The sequence below is a fragment of the Theobroma cacao genome, chromosome 9 (genome assembly GCF_000208745.1).
Source record: "Theobroma cacao cultivar B97-61/B2 chromosome 9, Criollo_cocoa_genome_V2, whole genome shotgun sequence".
Taxonomy (NCBI): Eukaryota; Viridiplantae; Streptophyta; class Magnoliopsida; order Malvales; family Malvaceae; genus Theobroma; species Theobroma cacao.
The window spans coordinates 20,619,742-20,633,730 of record NC_030858.1 but is presented as its reverse complement, the minus strand read 5'-3'; the positions used below and the strand labels follow the sequence as shown (position 1 = coordinate 20,633,730).

The 13,989-nt window shown below is 32.2% G+C and overlaps 1 protein-coding gene across 1 annotated transcript; it reads right to left on the bottom strand.

Moving 5' to 3' along the window:
• LOC108663257 (cycloartenol synthase-like) lies at nt 430-4,221 on the bottom strand. Its single transcript, XM_018126853.1, has 5 exons — nt 3,888-4,221; nt 3,557-3,751; nt 1,031-1,120; nt 630-824; nt 430-543 (listed from the first exon to the last, which is right to left on the bottom strand). The coding sequence occupies exons 1-5, from the start codon at nt 4,083-4,085 to the stop codon at nt 430-432; spliced, it is 792 nt and encodes a 263-aa protein (XP_017982342.1). The 5' UTR covers nt 4,086-4,221.

Sequence of the window (13,989 nt, the reverse complement as noted above, 5' to 3'; positions counted from 1 at the left end):
AAGGTTACGTCTTACCCTATATTTACAAGTTAAATAATAAAAATAAAACCAATGACTAGTATTCAACCTAATACATATAATGGTTGGGATTTAATAACCTTACAATAAGGTCCACTTTGATGGCCTCACTGTAAAATCAAGCCACCAACTAAACTCGATACTTAAAATTCAAATTGACTAAAGTAAATATTATTTATTAATTTATATTTCAATTTGATTAAAAAGAATAATACACATGATGATGTAAATCATTATAAAAAGTACACAGTTTTTTTTATTTAATTTAAATTTAAATTAATTTTAAAAATTTAAAATCTACATCAAAATAAGTTAAGACCAATCACGAAAGTGATCTAAAATATTTAAATTACCCAATTGTCATAGAGTTACTAAGTAAATTGAAAGATGAAATTATAAATAATGTTTAAACTATTTGAACAAAATACGAATAGCACAACCTGGATGGATGGGAAGAAAGTAAGGAAGAAGCCAGAGCTCAGGCAGTAAAGGGTTGTTGCCACTCCACTCATATACCCCCAGCACCTATACAAACAGCAAATTAAAGCATGTAATTGATGAGATAAAGACATAATTAATTAAACAAGTGCAATTGGTGAGAAGATACATACTGAAAGCCACATCTTGCCCCATGATGGAACGAAGGTAAGTCCACCATGATGAAGAATCCATGTTCTGGCGTCGGCAATGGCACCAGCTCCTCCATCCTTTGTTTCTCCCAGCAATCTCAGAGTGACGTACGAGAGTGCGGTGCCAAACATGGTGCTCTCCCCTTCTATGTGTAATCCCCAACCTCCATCTTTGTTCTGCATTACAATTTTATTTCGATTGAACACGGGTTGATTGTTCTTCTAATAGAAAGAGAGGTAATGCTGCAATAAGTAAACTCCAATCTTCTCGTCTGTCGTCTGTTTGTACTTCATCATAATTTACTTGTTGCAATACTTTCTCTCTCCTTATTAGAACAACTATCTATAATCAATAAACAATATAATCAATAGGATAGAGAGACCTGATGGTTGTATAGATAGCGTCGTATCTCCTGTCGATGGTGGGTGGGCAAAATTATCTCTAATGCTCCTGTTACATACAACCCAATTACCTGTAAAATAATTAAAATTATTTAAATTTTGCAAAATTTATATTATTATGAGGAGAGAAAAGTTATGAATATTGTTTTTATTATCAATATAAATATAATATCAATGTTAGAAATATATAGAAGCCATTAATTTAAGATCTACGTTTAGGAATTGAAGTGACAAACCAAAATCTAAAGTGCAAGGAGTTAACTGTTGGGAGAAAAACGTTAAAAAATAAAAAAATAAAACGATAACATATATATTTTTAATAATAATAATAATAAAAAATATTTATTTTAAAAGATTTTTGAAATTTTAACTTTGCTCATTAGAAAAATTTGACTACGTGATTCACTAACAGTATATAATTAAGTATTATACAATGATTGACTATTATAAATGTTATATATTCTCAATGCATTAAATATACATTTTTTTAATTCGTTTTCATTAAATATAAAATACTCGTTAAACCCTGTTTGCCAACGAACTAGACCGAGAATCTTACTTGGAAATATCCCTTCATAATGATAAATTCATTGTAAAGAGAGTTTTCCCCCATAAAATTAGCAATAATTACAATTTTTTTATTCCATGAAAAAACTTGGCATTACCTAACGATAATCTTGCAAAGAAAATAGCTAAATTAAAAATAATGGGAAATGCAATGTCTCATCAATTGGATGCTTTAATGGTTTTTTTTTTTAAATTTTGCCTGGTTGACTTTTTGTTATTTGTCTTTTATTTTTATTTATTTTTACTTTTTGCTTTCTATTCATTTTTAACAGAAAAAAGAAGGAGAAAAATAATAAAAAATAATCGGATACTTTTATTGAGTTGTTATTTTCCTACTAAGCTTTTATTTTAAGATGTAAAAAGTAAAAGTGTACTTGATAGAAGGATAATATTAGCAAATAATTGAAAATAAAAATAAAAATTTGTGAATGCAATATGTTTTTGATACATTTTGTAAATACAAATAATTAGTTTATGAATGAATATTTCGTTTTTATAGGACATCTTAATTATTAGAATTTAAAATTTCCTTACTAAACATACTGGAATATTGAAATTGAAAGAAAAAAAAATTTGTGGGAAGAGAGAGGTTATTTTCCTTTATTTAACCATGAGCCACCATATGTACCAAAAAAATAATATTAATCTATACATATACATGAAAATTGTTCCTAAAAGGGATTTTTTTCACTATTTACCGTTTTCTTTGGTGATAAAATTTTGAAGATCAAACAACAGGCAAATATAAAAGTAATTTTATTTATTTATAAAAAGGAAATGATGGAATTGAAAATAAATTTTGAATCTCAAATCTCAATCATTTTAATAAAACTAGCAACCATTAAACTAATTATATTAATTTAAATATACGTCATATTCCAATTATTTGTTTATTTTTAAATTAAATTGGGACCATTTGTATGAAAAGGATAGGGTATGATGCAAAATCAATTTATGCTGTCCATGAATAATGAATTAATAGTTAAAGCAGCCCCGTACTGTTTTACAAGCAAAAGCTTGGCTTCTTTGTGTTTGTAAGCGTATGATGACCGCAATCACTCTTTCTCGAAAGAGACTAAGATTTAATTAAATTAATAAATTTATGTTACATTACGTACGACGGCCATTATAATTCAATGTAGGAAACAACGAACGTCAAAGAGTGGGTGGTACTTGGACCACCGGCTGCTATCTCTCTATTTTATATATACAATAATTTAAAGAGAAATAAAAAACCCTCGATTTATTTCAAAAAATTTAAATATGTTTTAGCACTTGTCAATGATAGAAGATAGCACGGTATAATATTTAACAAAGTCTGTAAACTATTTAGAAATTCAAATACGTTTTTATTCTTTTATTGTATTTAATCAAATTCATATATTTTTATTTTAAATTAAATAAATTTTTATAATTAACGGTTGACTTATTATTATTTATGAAAATATCATTTGTCATTTTATACTACGTGATACTAACATGACATGTTGACATATTATAGTAAATGAAGATATGATATAATGACATAGTTATGTAATATTTTTCACTCTTTACCTCAGTATCACATGAGTATTAAATGACAAATGACATTTTAACTAATAACAGGTAATCAACTGTTTAGTGATAAGAGTTTATTTAGTTCAAAATGAAAATATAAGGATTTGATTTGAATGTAATAAAAAAAAATTATCTAAAATTTTTTAAATAGTTAAAGTATTTTTTAAGATATTATGTCATAGAGCAATTATAATCATGTTATCTGTAATTTTATAACATACATACATATATTGTTCATTATAAAAATGAAAGGTGGTTGTAAAATCTTACAAGGTGTCCTTAGAAAGTTGATTAATGGGTCGCATATTTTCCCTTTTGGTTTCTTTGCACAGCATTAAGCATTTATTAGGTGATGGGTAAGAACAAGATGAAGAACAAGTTACCAAGCCAGGTAGCAGGAACAAGGGGCCACCATAGTCACCAGGCCAGAACCCATCCTCGCATTGCAACGTTGAATAGAGTCTCAGAGCCCTTCTTAATGTGGTCCTCACCATTTCCTCACTTACTTCTTGGCTGGTTTTCACGTTGACCTTGTCTGGAAGCTTCCTTTCTCCTGCTGGATTATTCTCCCTTGCAAACTATTATATATGCCAAAAAGAATATATATATATATGTTTGATCAAGTATCAACGAATAAGAAAACGAATGCACACTTTGTTAGCACAATATTAGCAAATTCATTACGATACAAAGAGTTGTTTATTCAGTTCGTACCTGAAATCTCATTAGCATATCAGAGCTTTGCTTGGTTTGAAACCGATTCTTGGTGAACTCATTCCGAGCCTTTTCGACTCGAGCTCGCTCTTCTGGCGTACCAAGATTCGGATCGAACTCCCAATACTGTCTTCCGATATGATTGTTCACGCTTTTAAGCCAGGGTTCATTCCCTTGAGAAAGCTTAAGCTTCCACATTTCTTTTCTTTTCTTTTCTTCAGCTTCAAACAAATTGAAGAAACTAGGAAAGAAAAAGGAAAGGACGACTGACCAACAAGAGTTCAATATTTGGCTGCAAAAGGTTGATTCCCTGAGAAAGACTTTGCTTTCTCAATATTTGTCATGCTAACATGTACGAAATTAACAAGGTTCATAAAAACGTTCAATTATATATACACATTCCACCTTTGAAATTACAATATTACCCTTGTTTTAGCTTATTAAATAGGGGTACTGTAGGGTCCAACATCCAGGGTTCAGGGTCTAGACTATGACCTGCCAACCTTCCAAGTTAGATGAGGCATGGCTTCATGTTGGAACGCGTAATGTTTACTTATGGTGCCACGTATTTTTAAATTTTCTCTATTGTACCATATATGCCACCATCTGTGACTAAACAAATAATTGAAAAGGTCCCAAATAACAAATCATCTATTGACACATGTTGAATTGATAATGCCCTCAAACAAATGATTTCACGTGTTATATTCAAAAAATTGCTCGAGCCTTGGTCAGTTGACGTCACTTGCTAATTCAAGATTTTGTTTTTTGAAAAGCAATGTTTGAATGCAGTGTATTGATACAAATCCTTAGCTTTCTCACAATTAAGTTGAAGATTTTCCATTTTCAACGTAATTATCATCCACCTTCAGTTTACATTACAATGTTGCAATCCCCCGTCAACCTTAGCTCATGACATCCATTCCACCCTTGTTTTTCAACCACGGTCACAGTGATGCTTTAGACGACTTTAACACGACGAATTACTATTAGCATTGAATAAAGGGGGGAATGTGATGTAGCAGAATATTTATTATATGATATATGGAAATCTTTTTCTACATATCTATTTGCATGCCTAGAAGCACCCTAATAGACCATATATTTACATTTCAAAAGTTTGTATTGGCTTTGACAAAATTAATATTTTTATGTGGGAGTTCGAAAAAAGACAAACAGAATATGATAAATGGTATCAACTCTCAATGTAATATATATATAAGCTAGCACAAAAATTGACATTTGAAAGAATTTGTAGAAATTTATTCAGGGTTTCATGGTTGTTTGTCCTAAAAATTAAAAGCTAATTTCCTAAAGTAGGATCCAACAGTTACAAATTTTAAGTTAGTGTAGATATGAATTTTCTCTTGGTGAAAATTGAAGCAAATAACAACTACAATTAGTTTGAGGTGTGATATACTATTTTTAATGATAATTTTTGTTCCTTCAGAGTATGAAACTCGGTATAAAAGAATTAAAATAGTTATCCTTAGGATTCAACAGAATTCTTGAATAGTTTGCACAAACTATTAGGGATATAGGAGTAACAGGAAAAAATAAAGAAGAAAGAACCCAACAAGGCTTAGCAGAGAGGATAAATAAGAGAGAATTGAGGTGTATTGAGAATGAATGTGGAGGTTGGTATTTATAGGGAGGAACACCTGAGAGAATCAATAGAAAATTAGGAAAGAGATGTTCTAAAATATTATGTAATCAAGAAATAAACGTTGATTCTGTAGTTGTTTGTTCTAAATCAAAGACCAAATCAAGTTTTGTAATGGTAGAATATATTTTGGTTGGCAGAATCACAAATCGATTCAAATTGTATTTTCCACCACGACAAACTAATAAACTAAAACTAAAATTAAATAGTAAATTTGTTTTATAAAACTCACTTAACTACCAGACTTAAGATTATTATGTCCATCAATACTTCATCTGATTAATGTCTCTCTCTCTTAACTTAGTTTAATAGATTAAGTTGCTAACGTAGAGTCCTAAATTATTTACAAACATTTATCGAGTTTTTCATAAAAATACCTCTCCCAATTAATTTATTATATGTCTATGTAAACTAAATTGAAAAAAGATTCATTAAGTTCGTGCTTTAATTTTGGTTACGTATGGCTTATAGGTGTATGTCTACCCTATATGCAAATCAAACCACCTAATCAACTAAGTGCATTCGATCATACGTTATTCTATTCAAGGTCTATCTAAATCTCCTTCATCAAGGTTTAGCTTAGGTTTCCAAGTCAATCTAATTGGTGATCAGGCAACTAGAAGCATTAAGAACAACATAAAACAAACAACTTAAATCCATCAAACATAAGCAAAAGAGAGATAAATAAATCGAACTACATATTGAGTTCAATCATAATCTTAGATCAAAAGTGTAGTTCGCCATCAAGTCACACATTATCATTGAATAAAATTTAAACATTAAAAACAAAACCAAGAGAATAACAAAAAGATATAAAAACTCAAGGATTGTATTCTTGATCTCCAAATCTCCTTGAATCCTTCAAATCCTTCTTAGCTTCAATGACTTTGTAACTTGACTCTCAGTTTTCAATTTGGTATTTCGTTCTCCCCTCAAAGTCTTTTGAAATGTTGTTTTTATAGGCTTTGAAGTTAGGCCAAGGTTGGGTGAAGAAAGAAGTCAATTTCAATCAGGATTTCCTCATCAGACTACGTGTGCTATGGCCTTGCCCAATTAATTAACAGAAATGGTAATTGCTCTAGGATTGTTGCATTACGTCAACTTTGATAAGAGTTTCTGCACCTTGAAATTGCTTTTCTTCTTCCACTAAAATTTTTCTTTCATAAAACACCAACAAAAATACAAATAAATCAATAACAACCTATCTTAACCACATTAACACCAAATTAAGCATAAAATTAACTAAGATTAGATTGACTCACCTAAAATAACTAATTTAAAATAATTAAATAAAACTACTAATTTCTATGCATTACTACAAGAACTAAGCTAAATTACTATCAAAATTAAGCCTAAATAACTCTATATCATAGGGTTATCACTTATGAGATATCACTATATGTCCATTAATCCCTCACATATTTCATAAGATTTCATAGTAGGAAGTTTTTGTTGGGTCTAATCTCACTCGAGTGCAACACATTGAGATTGTTGCTTTTTCAGTTATGAACCAAGCCTAGAAAAATGATATATAAATCACATAATTTTGATAAAATTTATAACTTATACTAGAGATTTTTTTTGCTTGTACATCAAAAAGCCTTAAGTCCATGAGAGATAGAGAGGTTATATCTTAGCCTTCAAAAGGGAAAAATATTGTTTAGAAATTTTATTTAAGCCTTAAAATATAGAAAAGTTCTACTTTAGCCTTTAAAATGTATTTTTATTGATTGAAATTCAAGTGATTTGAACTACTTCCCAAGCTAAAAGAGAAGACGTAGTCACCTCTATAAATTGTTAGTGCAAATGGGGTTTAGATGGAATTCAAGAATCGGCAAAATTGGCTTCAAGCTGAGCCTTTCAATAGAAGCTATCTTTAAGACTTATTTCGCCCCCACCACTTAGTATGCAAAGGGGAATAATGCGAATAGCCTTAGGGATACAATGAAGTCAACGTCTAACTTTATCTTGCACTTTACGAGAATAGACCGCTAGATACACCTGAGGGTTTGCAAAGTTGCTCGGCCTTAGAGCCTACTTTTTACAGTAGGTAGATTATAAGGAATTTGGACACTTTTGTGGTTGATGGGAACTTAAGTGTTTATGTTAATAAAACACAACACTTTTCTTGCTCTTGATTTTTCTACTCTTATTTTGTTTTTGATTTGATGTGTCAAAATGGTTGGTAACAAGCCCTTTATATAGGCTTGCAAGTGTCTCTTCTTCAAGGACACAACCCTTTCATTAAGGCACCATTTTGTCTAAAAGACATCTTTACATTTTGCAAGACACAACCTTTAGATAAAGGTATTGTTTCAATAATCATCTTATAGAAGGACAACTTGCCAAGCCCAACCCTAAATTATCTACCATGTTACACATGAGACTGATAGAATGATTGTATATTTGAACAGCCCCGGAAGAATATTTAAAAGTCGGTATTGTGCTTAGAAGTACAAGTAAGTCGATTTATACCTCGAACTAATTAAAATAGAGATTTTAAAGTGAAATTAAGAGTTTCACAGTTCAGGGATGACTCAAAATGGTAATTTGGAGTTCGAGGATAAATTTAGAGTCAAACCGAAATTTTCACTATCTAGGGGTAAAATGGTCATTTGCCACCTGGGGACAAAATGAGAATTTTAGAAAAGATTTTTTTGGCCCCATTTGACTTATTGGAGTATGATCTGAGTATTGGAGTATGATTTGAAGTTTAGAAGTGAAAAATTTTAATTTCGGTATAATTTGGAGTATAAGGGCGAAATGGTAATTTTGCCACCCCGGGGGCAAATCGGTAAATTTTCACCCTCGACACTTGTCAAGACCAAGGGATTTTATTCATCATGGAAATGGATAAACATGAGAAATGTGTGGTGGAGAATTAAAGAATTAAAAGTCAAATATTTAAAATTTAAACCAATAAGGAAATGTCATGTGTCATGCTTTTATTATTTTATTGTTTCTTTATAAAAAAAAGGCATAAAAATCAGCCCATTTCTTTCATATGGCCAGCCAAACCAAGAGCAAAGAAGAACAAAGGGAGAAAAGAAAAACAAAAACCCTAGGTGGAGAAATTCAAGGGAAAATTGGTGAAAATTCAAGGAATTAAGTGACAAAAGGTAAAATTTCTTGATTTTGACTTGTGATCTACCTCTCCCATGCATTTCTCCTTATTTTTCATGGTTAAATTACATGTTTTCATGATGAGTTCATGGTTGGTTGGAATGGGTATGGAGAGAGAATGATGTTAGATTGATTTGATTCTAAGTTATGTTAGTGTTTTTAGTTAGTTAAGCATGTTTAGAAACAAAACAACAAGAAAAGAATCCATTTTCCCCATGAACCTTCAATCGCCGAACCCTATGTGAAGTGTAGAAGTAATGAATTGATTTTGTGATCAAGTGAATTGGTTGAAAAATTGATGAAATGATGATTTATGGTGAGAAAATGGAATGGGGAAATTTTTAGTGACAGTGCACCACAATGGTCAAAATTTTCAAGAAGAATTGTGAGGGTTGTTAGGCTGAATTTTAGATTATTGGAATTGTATTTAGTGAATTGAAATATTAGAAATGAAATGGAGCAATTTGGAGCCAAATCGGATACAATTGTCATTTAATCGGGTAATAGGTCGAATTAGATCAGCACCGCATTTAAGCGGTAGTCGGATAAGTTGCATATCATATCATGCATATACATAGAGCCTGAATTGATTTTATAATGGTCAAGCATTGATGTGGTGAATTATGTATTGTACATTATGGATAGGTGGTGAGTAAATTACACTGGTAAAAGTACAGAGATTGTGCTTGGAGACTGGGATTAGGAGTACATCGACTCCTAGAACTGTGAGTAAACTTATTATCGTTTGAATTATCTAGAGTAGTTTTATACAATTATGTGATTTTATGGAAAATGGGTTTAAATGGTAAATTGCTATGTTTTAGGAGAAATTGTGATTTTATAAAATGATCTTATAAATTTTCTAGAAAATTGAATACTGGTTTTGAAAATAGAGTAATTGGAGATTGCCTGCTTGTGTTGTAAATTTATGGTTTTAAATTGAATGGCTTATGACAATATATGAGCATGAATGGCTAAACTGATTTTTAGTGTTAGAATTATTTGTACTGTGTATTCAGCCTCGAGAGGCTATGTTGTGATAAATTGCCATGTCATGTAGAAAAAGATTTTATAAATCAGGTGGTAGATAAAATAATCCATAGTCACTGCAGTGGTGGGGGTTTCTGTGGACTGCCTATGAGAGGGGCACGGTAATCCAATTATATATTTACCTCCTGGGGGAGATGTTGGATGAAGTATCTCCTGAGGTAAAGATTTGAGTGCACTTCACGTGGACCACCGCGTGAGAGTGAGACTCAGCCAACGTGAAGGCATGGCTAAAATTTCGGATGTAAAGACATTTAATAGCCTTGGCGGACTCGGTTGGGATAACCCTCGATCAAGGTATCCCTGATAACTAAGTATGAGAATGATTTTTGGCACAAGCCAAGCTTTTCAGGAAATCATAAGCTTAGTTGTTTATTTAGTTGAAATGAGTTGAAAGGTAATGAAATTACAATATGATGACTTATTTTAATTCGTCTCCATTTACTCGCCTTTAGATAGTTTAGATGATGTCTATTTCCTCACTGGGATTTTATAATCTCACCACCCTCATTTCCTCACATTTCAGGCTCGGGAATTTCATAGTTAGCTGACTTTGACAAGGACTTTCATTTGGACTTGAATCGGCAAAAGCTATAGGTTTTCAGCTTTCGATACATTTTGGTTAGATGTGGGCCCACGTGTCGCTGTTAAAGTAATTTTATGCTTTGGTTTTTTGCTTTATAGTATATATGAATATAATTAACTTTTACGCTATAAGAATTATTTACCGATAGTTTTATAAAAAATTATTTTACAAGAAAATAGTTTATTTTATTGAATTTTTTTTATTATATTCAAATGGTCAAATTTTCACTTCAAATGAACGTTTTAGATACTTAATTTGTTTTTAAATCACTAAATATATATTTTTTACTTACCTACTACATTTTTAGCAAGTTTTGAGATTTTCTACAAAAAATGACGAAAATGCCCTTGTGAGCCAGAAAATAATATGTTATGTTCTGATTTGGAAATGTCTCATAATCCTTCAAATTACGATATTTGATAACTATTGCTCATCGGGGAAGTGCGAAAGCTGATATGAGAGCCTTGCGAGGTTTCGATCAGCATTCGGGGTGAAGAATGTTTGTCGAGGCTTTGCGGCGGTTGTCACGGGCTCTATGGGAGTTTCGGATCGTGACACAACTATTCATTCCATAAAACATAATCTTTGAGCTATAATTTGAAACAATAACTTTTCATATTTAAACTTTGAGCTATGGTGTTTTTTCAATTTGTTTCATAACCTTTGGATGCCATTTTACCAAGAGATATAACTATTCACATGAAAACCTACCTAAAATCTAATAGTTACATTGTGTCACTTTATGTGACATAACCTTTAAGCTAAGATAGCTTTTCATTATGTGACATAATCTTTAATTTTGAAAATACACCAATAATCCCTCACTATTTGCAAATTTCCAAATACCAACAACTTTGAGAACCTTGTGCATAAATGAAGGTATCCCGCAGATTTGAACCTTCACTTAGCGAGTGTGGTTGGTTCTAGCTTGAATTGAGTGGTTGACTGAGCGTTGAACCATTGATTCTTCATTTGACTAGTCGGGCCACTAAACACACACAAGCTTCCTTGCTTACTTTGTATCTAGTTTTGCCAACACGTTTTATGACCTTGTGTTTTGCATCCATTTATGAGTGCTGTTAGAGTTAAGCCTTTAGCTCCTAGAAGCGGCCACACTTTCACTCATATAGGTTGCTCCCATTGGAAGTATTCCGTAATTATAGTACTTTAACATATACATGTTATGGGTCTATTAAGAACTATTGTTCAACCTTACCTTACACATTATGGGAACCAAGCACTATACACCTTGGGCTGAAAAATATAAATTAGTGCTTGCAATCATCCATATGGTAGAATGGTCAATACCCAAGACTTGCAGGTCAATGACAAGCATCGAGGTGAGCTCCCACCATTGGAGATTTAGTTGATAGGCTTGACATCCATCCCTCTTGAGGTCTTTATTACCAAGTCTTTTTTTAGACCTTTGGTAAACAGATCCGCTAAATTTTCATAAGACCTTACATAACTTATAGTGACTATTCCATCATTAATTCTTTGTCTTACAATGCTATGTCGAAGTCCAATGTATCGACTCTTTCATTGTATGCTTGATTATATGCCTTTAATACAGTTGCTTCATTGTCACAATGTATCAAGATTGGTGCCATTGGTTTAGGCCACAATGGAATTTCATAGAGTAAATCTTTCAACCATTCTGCTTCTTGGGTGGCAAATGCTAAAGCTATAAATTTAGCTGCCATAATGAAGTCTGCTTGACAAGATTGTTTCTTAGAACCCCATGAAACAACACCCTCACTAATTGTAAAAATCCAACTAGTTGTAAACTTATGATCTGTTCTATTTGAGTTCCAACTAGCATTTGTATACCCTTCTAAAACTGAAAAAAAACCTGAATAACAAATGCCATAATTCTTTGTACTCTTTAAGTATCTTAGAACTCTATGAACAACATGCCAATGTTCTTTACTTAGATTACTTGTAAAATCGACTTAGCATCCCAACTGCAAAAGCAATATCTGGCCTTGTACAAACCATGGCATACATTAGGCATTCAATCACCTTTGCATATTCATTTTGTGCTATTGGCTTGTCTCTGTTGGGTATTAGCTTTAAATTAGAATCATAAGGCGTAGTCATTGGCATACAATCTGACTTACCATACTTCATTACAATCTTTTCAATGTAATGAGATTGAGACAATGTTAGGCCATTATTGTCTCTCATTATTCTTATATCATAAATAACATCCGCCATACCCATATCTTTCATGTCAAAATTCTTTGACAAGAACTTTTTTGTTGTCAAGACCCAATTTCCCGGGCCATGACCGGTGCATGAGCTCAATGAGCATAGCTCACTAAGCCCAAGCAAGCCTATCCATTTACCTTTGCTTAACAAATTTATCATATCATGCATACACACACACCTTTTCCCGGTGTGAACATAGCCAAAACACAATGACATTATCGATAATAATATACATGCACTATACTAGTCATGTATTTAGCAATTTACATTGCATACACATATTCACATCGTTAGATTATATTCACAATACAAAAGGACCCATGACTTCCAGCGGAGACATTTACAATAAAAGGGATTACTATCGAATGCCAGACACGTACCCAGAAGATGCACTACGGGGACTCCTCGATCTAGTGTCCAACAGTCACCTGATCTGAAAACATGAATTTTTTTTATAAAACGTGAGTACAATACTCAGTGAGTGAACAAGAAGGGAACAAGCAATCTCAACCAGGAAATTTGACAATCATGATGCACCGGTTGAAAATAAAGCCATTTTCATCTAACTACTATTCCAAACCTTTTTTCCCTTACCTAAAAATTTATTACGCATTCAAGGATTAAACATCATTGAATTTACACCGATCCTTCTAGCAAAGTAGTAAACTCACGGTTATTTACAAATTGTCACACAATAAGGGTTTCACAACCCGTACGATTCATATATGCATATGTATCACGTACAATTTCATTCACCAATTGTTCTATCAAGCACGATAGCAAAATTAACGGTTTATCACAAACCGTCACAAACAAGGGTTTCACATACCACACAATCAAACATATATACACAAAGATATGAGCAATTATATACACCGCCAAGTCTTCACTATTCTTGGTGGTACAAAGAAAAAACTATTAGAGTACTCGGTAAGGGATATCACTCAGTATCCCTCTTTGCACACGTATGAATTTCTAGGAAATAGTGGGTGTTACGTGTTGCCGTCCCCACAACCTTTATCATTAAACCGGCATTGCACTTCCCACTTCGCACATGCACGGTTGTAATTATCACATCTTTTGTCATTCAACTGGCATTGCACTTCCCACTCCAGACATGCACGGTCGTAATTATCACATCCTTTGTCATTCAACTAGCATTGCACTTCCCACTTCGCACATGCACGGTTGCATCAATTTCACCATAATTTATTAATAATGCATATCAGCATAATACAAGGGTACACAGATTCAGTACACTTAATTTCACACAATTTCTCAATAATACATGTAGGCATCATACAGATATACACAGATGCATCGCAATCATATTTAACATCATAAAAATATTTTCACTCAAGGCTTGTTCCCGAAATTCATTTTTAAATGGGAATTAGATATAATCATTCACGCATTTCATTTCAACTTAATTAGAATTCCCAAATAAATTTTGAAATGCAAATTCACTCACA

Bases quoted from the DNA above. Each gene is read 5' to 3' on its own strand.
- LOC108663257 (XM_018126853.1), bottom strand. From the start codon at position 4,085: ATGTGGAAGCTTAAGCTTTCTCAAGGGAATGAACCCTGGCTTAAAAGC. The intron at 3,752-3,887 runs GTACGAACTGAA...CATATATAATAG, and splicing joins ATATGCTAATGAGATTTCAG to TTTGCAAGGGAGAATAATCC. The intron at 1,121-3,556 runs GTAACTTGTTCT...ATTATTTTACAG, and splicing joins TGTTCCTGCTACCTGGCTTG to GTAATTGGGTTGTATGTAAC.